The following is a 14,874-nucleotide window of genomic DNA, read 5'->3' on the forward strand; positions in this document are numbered from 1 at the left end:
CCAAAATCACGGGGAGAGAGATAGAAGAGAAGTGTAGCAGATCAGAAAACTCGCTGGACTCCGGGAGTCCTACTACCTTTAAGTTATTGCGATGGGAACGATCTTCAAGATCTGTTATCCGCCCTTGTAAAAATTTGATTTGTTTAGTCTGTTCTGATAGTTGAGAGGCTTGACCACTTAAAATATCCTCTGTTTCAGATACTCTGTTCTCAACCTCGTTAAGTCTATTAGAGAAATGTCTAATCTCAGTGGTGAGATTAGCCATCTGGGACTGTAACAGTTCAAATTGGGGGAGAAATATTTCTGACAACTGGTTTACTAATGGTTGTATATCAGTATTAGGAGGAGCCTTCTCTTTAACTATTTCGGGTACAGTGTCTGATATGCGGTTCTTCTTATCTCTTTGTTTAACTGGCATGTTTGGTGAGTTAAGTTTGGGAACCGAAAGATATCTGTCCATAAATAATAATCACTTCCTCCCCTGGTGTGCACAAAAAAAAAAAAAAAAAAAAAGAAAAAAAAAAGTGCAGTGCAAGGTGAGAGATCAAAAAACCCCACTAATAATACAATAACTTAGTGGAGAGAGTGAAAACTATGAGCGTGGATTCCTCGTGAAGAGAGAAAAAAAAAAAATTAATAACTTAGTCTAAGACGCCTTTACATGTGAATGCGTTGTTGGCTGAAGCAATAGTTCAGCAAAGTGGACCCAGTGATAAAGTGAATACAATATAGGGGGAGGAAAATCACTCAGATTATTTAGGTGCAGCCATTTGGTACACAAACAAGAAAGCTATAATAAAGAAAGAGATATCTCAATAGACGTATCTAACAGAGCCAATATATGATATAGTTATAAATAGTGCTTAAATACCAAGCCGATGGAAGTTTCTGGAAAAAAAAAAAGGAAAGCACTATACAATCAGTGTTGACTTCCCTTATAAAAATTTTGTATCCTAGTGTATGTCACCCATAGAAATTTGTGTTAGTACCTAGACAATAATATACTCAAGTTCCAAGCAAATACTGGCTGACTGTTTGGCAATAACCTATATGAAATATAGAAAACAGGACAAAAGTAACTGCAATGCCTGAACTTACACAAACTGGTTAATTATCAGCAAGATATGTACACAGCAGTTATAGCAGTGCCACAGAATTACTTGGTGCAGCCATACGGTTATAGGTTGCCAGTATAATAATGAAATGACAGTAAGCTGCTTAAATGTTAGGTTAGCACCAGAACAGAATACCCATCTCAGAATGACAAGCTTACAATTTACACATTAAGATTTGTGATATCTGTACCAGACTTGTACCAGAGTTATATATTATTAAATGACGGGATACATGTAGTATTTATATCAGAGGAGGTACTGTTATTTTTCAAACAGTTCTAATATAAGATTTTTCTAATTATAAAGGAAATTATCTCAGAAAAAGAGACAATGTAAAACTTCAAACGTTTCTAGTAAATGAATATTTAACTATATAAATAAATATGGTATGTATGGTGTATATATATATAATGTGTGTGTGTACATATGTATTTATATGTGTAGACATATATTTAAGTGCATTGGAGCCCTTTGCAGTCAAGTAGTGGAAAACATGAAAAATCATATTTATGTAATATTCATATTTAATATGTTTAACTATGTATTCATTGTAAATATGTTATACTCCAATGTTCTTTGCATACGTTTTTTTAAAATAGATCTTCCTATGTATATCCATACCTCTGTGCGGAAGTCTTAGGCCACCATTAGATTTGTTGTTTTAGCAAAGTTTTAATGACCATCCATATTTATTTTTCAGTCTCTTTATTAAGATACAAACAGAAAATACAGGAAATATGTATACATAAAAAAACACAATTTTCAGAACAAAATGGCTTCTTCAGCAAAAGTCGGTATTTAGTGTAATCTCCCTTGGCACTTAGCACATCTTGAACTCTTTTGGGGAGACTGTCCTGAAGTTTTCAGAAGTAATCTTCTGGTATATTATACCAGGCTTCTTTCAGCACTTCCCAGAGTTCTTCTTTAGATTTATATTCTCTTTTATTTCTTTCTCTGTCCAGGTGATCCCATACTGCATCTATAATATTCAGCTCTAGACTCTGTGGAGGCCAGTCCATGCCTGCAGTGTTTTATTAGCTGCTTTTCTCTCTAAATATGATTTCACTGCATTAGCAGTGTGCTTGGGATCATTATCATTCTGAAAAATAAAACCATTCCCAATTAGGCGCTTTCCAGAAGGAATGGCATGATAAATGTAAACCTGTCTGTACTTTTCAGCATTCATGATACCATCAATTCGGACAATATTGCCAATACCATTGGCAGAAATGCAGCCCCAAACCAGGACAAACCCTCCACCAGGTTTCACTGAATGCCTCAAGCACTCATTCTTCCATCCCTCCCTAACTCTTGCAGCTCGCAGGGGTTTATGGGAAGAGTTTAGCAGCCCAGAGGCCAGTCATAATCATTGAGTGTGTGCTTGTGGGTAGGGACTTTTTTAGGACATTGGATCAGCAATCGAGCGTTGTCAGGGATTCACTTTGGGATCTTCATCACCAGGATTCAAGGTTTTATTCATCGCTTGCCAAGCGCCACAGGAGACGTCATCCATCCCGCGACTGCAGAGTGGGATTGCCTGCAACCTTAGTGGAGGTGTATTCCCACGAGTGAGACTGGAACTGACTGGGTACATACATCTGGAGCCATAATCGAAAAGGATCCGGGTGGATATATAGCAGTCGGCTTTTGATATGTACAGACCGCTATAACATCTTTTGAGTGTTTATTTGTTGCATGTTATTTAACCAATAAAATTTTTTATACTGCACTTGAGTCCGCGCTTCTCTCCTTCTATCATTTACAGTGCATTTTGTTGGGGACAGTGGAGTTCACCCGTGTTTGGAGGAGCAGCGTGACTACACCTGATTTATAAGCATTTTTGTATCACCTTATATATGGCATCTACATGCTGTAAGTAAGCAATATACAGACTGTGATTTTTCCTATTGATGGACTTTCTTTGTACTTTCCTAATATTATCATCGTGCTTGTATCTGTTATTTGCTGTGTATTCATAATGCCTGTTTAGTTTGACAATTATTGCCTGGAATATTATTGCATTGTGTGCATATACATATCTGTATATTCTTTCTCTATTAGCGCCCGGTTGTGTGTAACTAGATACACACTTTCCTTTTTTGTCATATTAAAACTAGTAAACGTTTAAATTCAGTTTTTAAACCTCATGTAGTTATTCCTGAGGTTTTTCCAGTTCCTGATGCTATTTCAGATGTAATTTCTAGGGAATGGAATAGACTGGGTACCTCTTTTACTCCTTCTTCAAGGTTTATGAAACTGTACCCTTTGCCGTCTGATAGATTGGAGTTTTGGGAAAAGATCCCCAAAGTTGATGGGGCCTTCTCTACTCTTGCTAAACGTACTACTATTCCTACGGCAGATAGTACTTCTTTTAAAGATCCTTTAGATAGGAAACTTGAATCTTATCTAAGGAAGGCTTATTTATGTTCAGGTCATCTTCTTAGGCCTGCTATTTCTTTGACTGATGTTGCAGCTGCTTCAACTTTTTGGTTGGAAACCCTAGCGCAACAAGTATCAGATCATAATGTGTATAGCATTGTTAAGCTAATTCAACATGCTAATAATTTAATTTGTGATGCCATTTTTGATATCATTTGAATTGATGTCAGATATATGTCTTTAGCTATATTAGCTAGAAGAGCTTTATGGCTTAAATCTTGGAATGCTGATATGACTTCTAAATCAACGTTGCTATCTCTCTCTTTCCAAGGTAATACATTATTTGGTTCTCAGTTGGATTCAATTATTTCAACTGTCACTGGGGGGAAGGGAGCTTTTTTGCCTCAGGATAAAAAATCTAAGGGTAAATTTAAGGCTGCTAACCGTTTTCGTTCCTTTCGACAAAATAAGGAACAGAAACCTGATCCTTCCCCTAAGGGAACGGTTTCCAATTGGAAGCCTTCTTCAGTCTGGAATAAATCCAAGCCATTTAAAAGATCTAAATCAGCCCCCAAGTCCGCATGAAGGTGCAGCCCTCATTCCAGCTCAGCTGGTAGGGGGCAGACTAAACATTTTTCTAGGATGTTTGGATCAATTCAATCCAAAATCATTGGATTTAGAACATTGTTTCTCAAGGGTACAGAATAGGTTTCAAAGTAAGACCGCCTGTGAGAAGTTTATTTCTCTCACGCATTCCAGTGAACCCAGAAAATGCAAAAAGCTTACTTCTAGTGGAGTTAATGCTCGAGCAGGAGCGCAAAATACAGCTCCACTCGTAATACAGCTCTACATTGACATTTTAGAGTCATATTTTCACACTATGGTCTATTTTGCTTATACTATGCATTCCCTCACTTCTTGCAATCTGTTTTTTACACTCTAAACTTGTTAGTTTCATTTTAAGGTTGGTGTATTTTTATGGGCACATCAAAAATCTTGACATTTTCTTTGTTCTTTATTTTTATCTATCCAAAAAAAAAATATTTTAAATGTATTTTGTTTTAAATGTTACATGTGTGTATATTTCTTTCATGTAATTGGCAAGAGTCCATGAGCTAGTGACGTATGGGATATACATTCCTACCAGGAGGGGCAAAGTTTCCCAAACCTCAAAATGCCTATAAATAGACCCCCCACCACACCGACAATTCAGTTTTACAAATTTTGCCTCCTATGGAGGTGGTGAAGTTTGTACTAGATTTCTATGTTGATATGCGCTTCTCAGCATGCTGAAGCCCGGTTCCTCTCAGAGTGCAGTGAATGACAGAGGGATGTGAAGGGGGTATTACCTATTGAAGCGGGGATGTGAAGGGGGTATTACCTATTGAATGCAATGGTCATCCTAACGGGGATCTATTTCATAGGTTCTCTGTTATCGGTTTAGAGATTCATCTCCTACCTCCCTTTTCAGATCGACGATATACTCTTATATCCCATTACCTCTGCTGATTCTCGTTTCAGTACTGGTTTGGCTATCTACTTTATGTAGATGAGTGTCTTTTGGTAAGTATGTTTTCCTTTATTTAAGACACTCTCAGCTATGGTTTGGCACTTTATATGTAAAGTTCTAAATATAATGTTTGTACTTATATTTGCCATGATTCAGGTTTATCAGTATATTTCCTTTTTCCAGACTGTCAGTTTCATTTGGGAAATGCACATAAAAAAAAAATTCTTACCTGAAATTTTCAAATTGACTTTCTTCTAAATTGCGGGCTGTTAGGCTCGCGGGTGCGCAAAATGCTATAATTTATTGCGTCATTCTTGGCGCGAGACTTTTTTGGCGCGAGATTTACGTTTGTTTACATATTTTCGTCATTTCCGGCATCTTAGTTGGCGCCGAGAATTTTCACGTAGTTGCGTCATCTATGAAGCTCGTGTTTGTTGCAGACGTTTTTGGCGCCAAAAATATTTTGTCAGTTGTGGGCATTATACTTTTGACATTATTTAAGTCTAAATTTATTTTTGCTTCTGGTTTCCAGAGGCTTATTTTGTTTGCATTTTTTCCCATTCCTGAAACTGTCATATAAGGAAATTGATAATTTTGCTTTTTATGTTATTTTTTCTCTTACATATTGCAAGATGTCTCAATCTGATCCTGTTTCAGAATCCACTATTGGAATCTTGCTGCCTGATGTCGGTTCTACCAAAGCTAAGTGCATTTGTTGTAAACTTGTGGTAACTGTACCTCCGGCTGTATTCTGTGATAGTTGTCATGACAAACTTTTACATGCAGACAATATTTCCATTAGTAGTAATCCATTACCTGTTGTTATTCCTTCAACATCTAATGCTCAGGATATTCCTGTTAATGTGAGAGAATTTGTTTCCAATTCTATTCAGAAGGCTTTGTCTGTCATACCACCTTCTAATAAACCTAAAAGGTCTTTTAAAACTTCTCATAAAATTGATGAATTTTTAAATGACCGACAACATTCTGATTTATCTATCTCTGATGAGGATCTATCTGGTTCAGAAGATTCTGCCTCAGATATTGACACTGACAAATCTTCATACTTATTTAAAATGGAGTATATTCGTTCCTTATTGAAAGAGGTGTTGATTGCATTAGATATGGAGGAGACTAGTCCTCTTGATATTAAAACTAGTAAATGATAGAAGGGGAGAAGCGCAGACTCAAGTGCAGTATAAAAAGTTTTATTGGTTAAATAACATGCGACAAATAAAGACTCACAAGATGCTATAGCGGTCTGTACATATCAAAAGCCGACTGCTATATATCCACCCGGATCCTTTTCGATTATGGCTCCGGATGTATGTACCCAGTCAGTTCCAGTCTCACTCGTGGGAATACACCTCCACTAAGGTTGCAGGCAATCCCGCTCTGCAGTCGCGGGATGGATGACGTCTCCTGTGGCGCTTGGCAAGCGATGAATAAAACCTTGAATCCTGGTGATGAAGATCCCAAAGTGAATCCCTAACAACGCTCGATTGCTGATCCAATGTCCTAAAAAAGTCCCTACCCACAAGCACACACTCAATGATTATGACTGGCCTCTGGGCTGCTAAACTCTTCCCATAAACCCCTGCAAGGTTGCAGCTCGCAGGGGTTTATGGGAAGAGTTTAGCAGCCCAGAGGCCAGTCATAATCATTGAGCGTGTGCTTGTGGGTAGGGACTTTTTTAGGACATTGGATCAGCAATCGAGCGTTGTCAGGGATTCACTTTGGGATCTTCATCACCAGGATTCAAGGTTTTATTCATCGCTTGCCAAGCGCCACAGGAGACGTCATCCATCCCGCGACTGCAGAGCGGGATTGCCTGCAACCTTAGTGGAGGTGTATTCCCACGAGTGAGACTGGAACTGACTGGGTACATACATCTGGAGCCATAATCGAAAAGGATCCGGTGAATATATAGCAGTCGGCTTTTGATATGTACAGACCGCTATAGCATCTTTTTAGTGTTTATTTGTTGCATGTTATTTAACCAATAAAAATTTTTATACTGCACTTGAGTCCGCGCTTCTCCCCTTCTATCATTTACAGTGCATTTTGTTGGGGACAGTGGAGTTCACCTGTGTTTGGAGGAGCAGCGCGACTACACCTGATTTATAAGCATTTTTGTATCACCTTATATATGGCATCTACATGCTGTAAGTAAGCAATATACAGACTGTGATTTTTCCTATTGATGGACTTTCTTTGTACTTTCCTAATATTATCATCGTGCTTGTATCTGTTATTTGCTGTGTATTCATAATGCCTGTTTAGTTTGACAATTATTGCCTTGAATATTATTGCATTGTGTGCATATACATATCTGTATATTCTTTCTCTATTAGCGCCCGGTTGTGTGTAACTAGATACACACTTTCCTTTTTTGTCATATTAAAACTAGTAAACGTTTAAATTCAGTTTTTAAACCTCATGTAGTTATTCCTGAGGTTTTTCCAGTTCCTGATGCTATTTCAGATGTAATTTCTAGGGAATGGAATAGACTGGGTACCTCTTTTACTCCTTCTTCAAGGTTTAAGAAACTGTACCCTTTGCCGTCTGATAGATTGGAGTTTTGGGAAAAGATCCCCAAAGTTGATGGGGCCTTCTCTACTCTTGCTAAACGTACTACTATTCCTACGGCAGATAGTACTTCTTTTAAAGATCCTTTAGATAGGAAACTTGAATCTTATCTAAGGAAGGCTTATTTATGTTCAGGTCATCTTCTTAGGCCTACTATTTCTTTGGCTGATGTTGCAGCTGCTTCAACTTTTTGGTTGGAAACCCTAGCGCAACAAGTATCAGATCATAATGTGTATAGCATTGTTAAGCTAATTCAACATGCTAATAATTTAATTTGTGATGCCATTTTTGATATCATTAGAATTGATGTCAGATATATGTCTTTAGCTATATTAGCTAGAAGAGCTTTATGGCTTAAATCTTGGAATGCTGATATGACTTCTAAATCAACGTTGCTATCTCTCTCTTTCCAAGGTAATAAATTATTTGGTTCTCAGTTGGATTCAATTATTTCAACTGTCACTGGGGGGAAGGGAGCTTTTTTGCCTCAGGATAAAAAATCTAAGGGTAAATTTAAGGCTGCTAACCGTTTTCGTTCCTTTCGACAAAATAAGGAACAGAAACCTGATCCTTCCCCTAAGGGAACGGTTTCCAATTGGAAGCCTTCTTCAGTCTGGAATAAATCCAAGCCATTTAAAAGATCTAAATCAGCCCCCAAGTCCGCATGAAGGTGCAGCCCTCATTCCAGCTCAGCTGGTAGGGGGCAGACTAAACATTTTTCTAGGATGTTTGGATCAATTCAATCCAAAATCATTGGATTTAGAACATTGTTTCTCAAGGGTACAGAATAGGTTTCAAAGTAAGACCACCTGTGAGAAGTTTATTTCTCTCACGCATTCCAGTGAACCCAGAAAATGCTCAGGCTTTCCTGAAGTGTGTTTCAGACCTGGAGGTTTCTGGGGTAATTTTGCCAGTTCCTGTTCAGGAACAGGGTCTGGGGTTTTATTCAAATCTGTTCATTGTCCCAAAGAAGGAGAATTCTTTCAGACCAGTTCTGGACCTAAAAATTTTGAATCGTTATGTGAGAATACCAACATTCAAAATGGTGACTATAAGGACTATTCTGCCTTTTGTTCAGCAAGGGCATTATATGTCCACAATAGACTTACAGGATGCATTTCTTCATATTCCGATTCTTCCAGATCACCATCAGTTCCTGAGATTCTCTTTTCTAGACAAGCATTACCAATTTGTTGCTCTTCCTTTTGGCCTAGCGACAGCTCCAAGGATCTTTTCAAAGGTTCTTGGTGCCCTACTCTCTGTAATTAGAGAGCAGGGTATTGCGGTGTTTCCTTATTTGGACGATATCTTGGTACTTGCTCAGTCTTTACGTTCTGCAGAATCTCACACGAATCAACTAGTGTTGTTTCTTCGAAAACATGGTTGGAGGATCAATTTACCAAAAAGTTCTTTGACTCCTCAGACAAGGGTAACCTTTTTAGGTTTCCAAATAGATTTAGTATCCATGACTTTGTCTCTAACAGACAAGAGACCTCTGAAATTGGTTGCAGCTTGTCGGAACCTTCAGTTTCAATCGTTCCCTTCAGTAGCTATGTGCATGGAGGTTTTAGGTCTCATGACTGCAGCATCGGACGCAATCCCTTTTGCTCGTTTTCACACGAGACCTCTTTAGCTTTGTATGCTTAATCAATGGTGCAGGGATTATACAAGGATATCACAATTAATATCCTTAAATCCCAATGTTCGACTATCTCTGACTTGGTGGTTAGATCACCATCGTTTAGTTCAAGGGGCCTCTTTTGTACGTCCAACCTGGACTGTGATCACAACAGATGCGAGTTTTTCAGGTTGGGGAGCTGTCTGGGGATCTCTGACAGCACAGGGGGTTTGGAAATCTCAAGAGGCGAGATTACCAATCACTATTTTGGAATTCCGTGCGATTCTCAGAGCTCTTCAGTTTTGGCCTCTTCTGAAGAGAGAACCATTTATTTGTTTTCAGAGAGACAATGTCACAACCGTGGCGTATGTCAATCATCAAGATAGGACTCACAGTCCTCAAGCTATGAAAGAAGTATCTCGGATACTTGCTTGGGCGGAATCCAGCTCCTGTCTAATTTCTGCAATCCATATCCCAGGTATAGACAACTGGGAAGCGGATTTTCTCAGTCGCCAGACTTTACATCCCGGAGAGTGGTCTCTTCATCCAGATGTGTTTTTTCAGATTGTTCAGATGTGGGGGCTTCCAGAAATAGATCTGATGGCTTCTCATCTAAACAGGAAACTTCCCAGGTATCTGTCCAGGTCCAGGGATCCTCAGGCGGAAGCAGTGGATGCGTTGACACTTCCTTGGAGTTATCAACCTGCTTATATCTTTCCGCCTCTAGTTCTTCTTCCAAGAGTGATTTCCAAAATCATAATGGAGCGTTCGTTTGTGCTGCTGGTGGCTCCAGCATGGCCACACAGGTTTTGGTAGGCGGATCTTGTTCAGATGTCCAGTTGCCAACCTTGGCCACTTCTGTTAAGGCCAGACCTTCTATCTCAAGGCCTGTTTTTCCATCAGGATCTCAAATAATTAAATTTGAAGCTATGGAGATTGAACGCTTAGTGCTTAGTCATAGAGGTTTCTCTGACTCTGTAATTAATACTATGTTGCAGGCTCGTAAATCTGTGTCTAGAAAGATTTATTACCGAGTTTGGGAGACTTACATTTCTTGGTGTTCTCATAAATTCTCTTGACATTCTTTCAGAATTCCTAGAATTTTACAGTTTCTTCAGGATGGTTTAGATAAGGGTTTGTCTGTAAGTTCCTTGAAAGGACAAATCTCTGCTCTTTCTGTTCTGTTTCACAGAAAAATTGCTAATCTTCCTTATATTCATTGTTTTGTACAGGCTTTGGTTCATATCAAGCCTGTCATTAAATCAATCTCTCCTCCTTGGAGTCTTAATTTGGTTTTGAAAGCTTTACAGGCTCCTCCGTTTGAGCCTATGCATTCTCTGGACATTAAATTACTTTCTTGGAAAGTATTGTTCCTTTTGGCCATCTCTTCTGCTAGAAGAGTTTCTGAATTATCTGCTCTTTCTCGTGAGTCTCCTTTTCTGATTTTTCATCAGGATAAGGCGTTCTTGCGGACTTCATTTACATTTTTACCTAAGGTTGTGAATTCCAACAACATTAGTAGAGAAATTGTTGTCCCTTCTTTGTGTCCTAATCCTAAGAATTCTCTGGAGAGATCTTTACATTCTTTGTATGTGGTAAGAGCTTTGAAATATTATGTTGAAGCTACTAAAGATTTCAGAAAGACTTCTAGTCTATTTGTTATCTTTTCTGGTTGTATGAAAGGTCAGAAGGCTTCTGCCATTTCTTTGGCATCTTGGTTAAAGCTTTTGATTCATCAAACTTATTTGGAGTCAGGTAAATCCCCGCCTCAGAGGATTACGGCTCATTCTACTAGGTCAGTTTCCACTTCCTGTGCTTTTAAGAATGAAGCTTCTGTTGATCAGATTTGCAAAGCAGCAACTTGGTCTTCTTTGCATACTTTTACTAAATTCTACCATTTTGATGTTTTTTCTTCTTCAGAAGCAGTTTTTGGTAGAAAAGTACTTCAGGCAGCTGTTTCAGTTTGATTCTTCTGCTTATAATTTCATTTTTTTTTCATTATAAGATTAAAACTTTTGATTTGGGTTGCGGATTAATTTTTCAGCGGAATTGGCTGTCTTTATTTTTATCCCTCCCTCTCTAATGACTCTTGCGTGGAGTGCCACATCTTGGGTATTTGCTATCCCATACGTCACTAGCTCATGGACTCTTGCCAATTACATGAAAGAAAACATAATTTATGTAAGAATTTACCTGATAAATTAATTTCTTTCATATTGGCAAGAGTCCATGAGACCCACCCTTTTTATGGTGGTTATGATTTTTTTGTATAAAGCACAATTATTCCAATTCCTTGTTGATGCTTTCGCTCCTTTCTTATCACCCCACTTCTTGGCTGTTCGTTAAACTGAATTGTGGGTGTGGTGGGGGTGTATTTATAGGCATTTTGAGGTTTGGGAAACTTTGCCCCTCCTGGTAGGAATGTATATCCCATACGTCACTAGCTCATGGACTCTTGCCAATTACATGAAAGAAATGAATTTATCAGGTAAATTCTTACATAAATTATGTTATTTTTCTAATGTAAGAAGCAGCGGTCATTAGACTATACAGGTGGCTGCTCTTTTTTAGTTCTTATGCACACTCTAGGATAAATATGAAACTAAGACAATAAAACATATAGAACGTTTAATAAAGTTTTATCTCAAACAATACAGTTCTCAGCAAGAAATATAATTAACCCATTAACGACCATCCATTAAGGTTTTTTAAGGTCATAGTAGTGCGGGTCTCGCTGCGAGTGGCAGGTCCGCGCTATTATGACCTCCCTTTTGGCTGCAGGCATCAGCAGCGAGAGCATGCTATCAAAAGAGCAATCCCCATTCACGTACAGGGTACGTCGCTGGTCATTAAGGGGTTAATTATGCTTACTAGAAATGTATACTTGATGTGCCCCATGGTTTTAAACCCTCCAATTTTTTATTCAAGATTTCAAGAGAGAAATTTCAAGAGAGAAAAGGACACACAGTAGTGTGTTATCCAGTAGACCACAGTCTGCTATATTTCCTAGATGTAAGCAAAACTTATTCCAGAGAGAAAGAACTTTAGTTTTCAAATAATAATTAAACATGTGCAGAGAAGAAAAAAATAGTTTTGGACAAATCATTCATAATAAAATTTTTTTTTGTTAATTTCTGTAAATATTTGCTCATGGGTGTTGGTCACAATTTGTTTGTTAGAGAAAATAGCGGGTGAAGGTTCTTTTGATTGTTTTTTTTAATTGAGTTAGGACTTACAAACAACAAAATTGAAGCTTATATACTTATTGGCAGAGATGCACAGGCACACAATTTGTTTAGACAGAAAGATTTGTTTCAGATTTTTTTCCAATGTTGTTTGGCAGAATTTCGTTCATGTATGCATTTGTTTCAGCACAATATTTTTACTTTGTGTTAGTTACTGTTATTTCCAATGGAAATAGCAAATATATACAATTAATATTAACCAAAAATCTTACATTATAGAATTTGAACAATTTAAAGAACCAATCCTTCAATGCTAACAGAACAAACACAGAATTTGAGTCAATGACTAGTCACAGAGTCACAGAAGTCACACAACTGCACGTTGTCAAAGTTATTGAAAATGTCTATATTCCCCTAATCTCCCACCTCCCTATGCTAGGTTAACACTTGATTGGAGAAGCCTTCATGACTAACATCCAACATTTAGTGCCTGACTGGAGGTCCCTATCATCAATCATTAGTAATACTAGGGCAGGATTGGATAGGGGACCAAGGATACATGAATATTCAGCCCCCCTGTACATAATTGCACACAACGGAGGTGATTAGCAAAACAATGCAGTTCCTTTCCCCCTTCCTACACCTTTTTTGGTACATGAATGAACACACAAATTAATAGTTTTGGTTACACAATTGTTCGTTCTTCATCCGTTTAGTTCAATGATGTATTGGCTGTATTGCATGACTCTCCAAATCAGCATACATTTGAATGCATATTTCTACTTATTGGCTGACACCAGAATCAGTCAACAGACAAGGACATTGCTAAATCGTTATTAAATAGTGTAAATATAAACTTTTTGTTGAGTGCATTTTTGTGTTCACATTTATTAATTTCAGATGGATTGACTCTACAGGCAATGACACAGTGTCCCTTACCATATAAAGGCAGATGCTTTCTGCCCCCTAGTTGCAGCTCCCGCTGTCTAAGCTGACAGCAGGGACCGCAACATGTGCCTCTGTGCTGGATGTAGTTACGCAATGTGTGACTTGGTACCTATGACCATTTGGTGCAAGGGGTTAAATAAAGACTGATTTGGATACCTTATATCAGGTGTCACTAAGCAGAAAACATGAAGCTATAATGGGTCAATGAGGCCTAATAAGGCTGAAACAGCTGTCCATATGTGATTTCCTTTGCTGCACCCTTCAATCTCTGCTATGCTTAACAACTGGCCAGAGCAGTATTGCACCAGCATAAGAGAATCTGATATTAAAGGGATACTGAACCCAATTATTTTCTATTATGATTCAGATAGAGCATGCAATTTTAAGCATCTTTCTAATTTACTATTTGGTTCAGCACCTTGGTAGCGCTTGCTGATTGGTGGCTAAATGTAACCACCAAACAATAAGCACTATTCAGGGTGCTGAAACAAAAAGGGTCCAGCTCGTAAGCTCTTTCAAATAAAGATACTTAGAGAACTAAGAAAAATTGATAATAGGAGTAAACTAGAAAGTTGCTTAAAATTGCATGCTCTATCTGTATCATGAAAGAACAAATGTGGGTTCAGTATCTCTTTAAAGTCCTTTGCTCCAGTGAGATCACTGGTAGCTCAAGCCTTCTGTGGAGGGCCGTACAGATGTGATCTACTGAGTGTCAGAAATAGTAAAGAATACATTCTAGATCCCAGTAAATTGTATTACCTTTTTCCTTGTCATGAGTTTTTCAGTCTCTGAGGATGTCATTGATTCTATGCTCTCGGCATCCATCAATTGAGAAGGACTGTCTTTTGCAGGGTTATGGTTTTCCATGTCTACAAACATAAGGATACATTTATACAAGAAGCAGGTAGCTACACCAATATCTCATTACTCTGGCACAGATAAGGTTTCCCAAACCTTTTTATGGAATAGAAAAATAGGCAAGTCCAGTCTCATCAATTAGAAGACTTTTGTTAGACATGGGAACCAAAACATTTTATGGATGTTTCAACACCACACTGGGCTCCTAGTCACGTGTCCCTGGGCTTAATAAAGCTAATTGTATTGATGGGCCTGGAATTATCTACAAATGTATTAGTAGTGTCATGCAATATTCTGGAAAATACATTTTAAAGGGATATAAAACCCAACATTTTTCTCAGATAATTTTCCAATTCATGTGTTACCTAATTTACTTTGTTATCTTGGTATCCTTTGTTGAAAAGCATGCCTAGGTAGGCTCAGGAGCACCAATACACTGCTTGTAGCTAGCTGCTGATTGGTGGCTGCGCATATATGCCTGCTGTCACTGGTTCACCTGATGTGTAAAGCTAGCTCCCTGTAGTGCACTGCTGTTCCTTCAACAAAGGATACTAAGAAAATGAAGCAATTTAGATAAACACAGTGAATTGGAAAGTTGTTTAAAATTGTATGGTCTATCTGAATCACTAAATAAAAAAAATGGGTTTCATGTTCCTTTAAATGATGCAAAAC

The 14,874-nt window shown here is 38.1% G+C and overlaps 1 protein-coding gene across 2 annotated transcripts in view; it reads right to left on the bottom strand.

Annotated features, from left to right (window-relative positions):
• LOC128653408 (tyrosine-protein phosphatase non-receptor type 22-like) overlaps positions 1–14,874 on the bottom strand; it is a 290,064-nt gene that overhangs the window by 17,545 nt on the left and 257,645 nt on the right. For both annotated transcript variants that reach the window (XM_053706667.1, XM_053706666.1), the window contains exon 18: positions 14,104–14,213. In XM_053706667.1, coding sequence (XP_053562642.1) covers positions 14,104–14,213 — 110 coding nt within the window. The remainder of the gene's footprint in view (positions 1–14,103; positions 14,214–14,874) is intronic.

The sequence above is a fragment of the Bombina bombina genome, chromosome 3, assembly GCF_027579735.1.
Source record: "Bombina bombina isolate aBomBom1 chromosome 3, aBomBom1.pri, whole genome shotgun sequence".
NCBI classification, from domain to species: domain Eukaryota; kingdom Metazoa; phylum Chordata; class Amphibia; order Anura; family Bombinatoridae; genus Bombina; species Bombina bombina.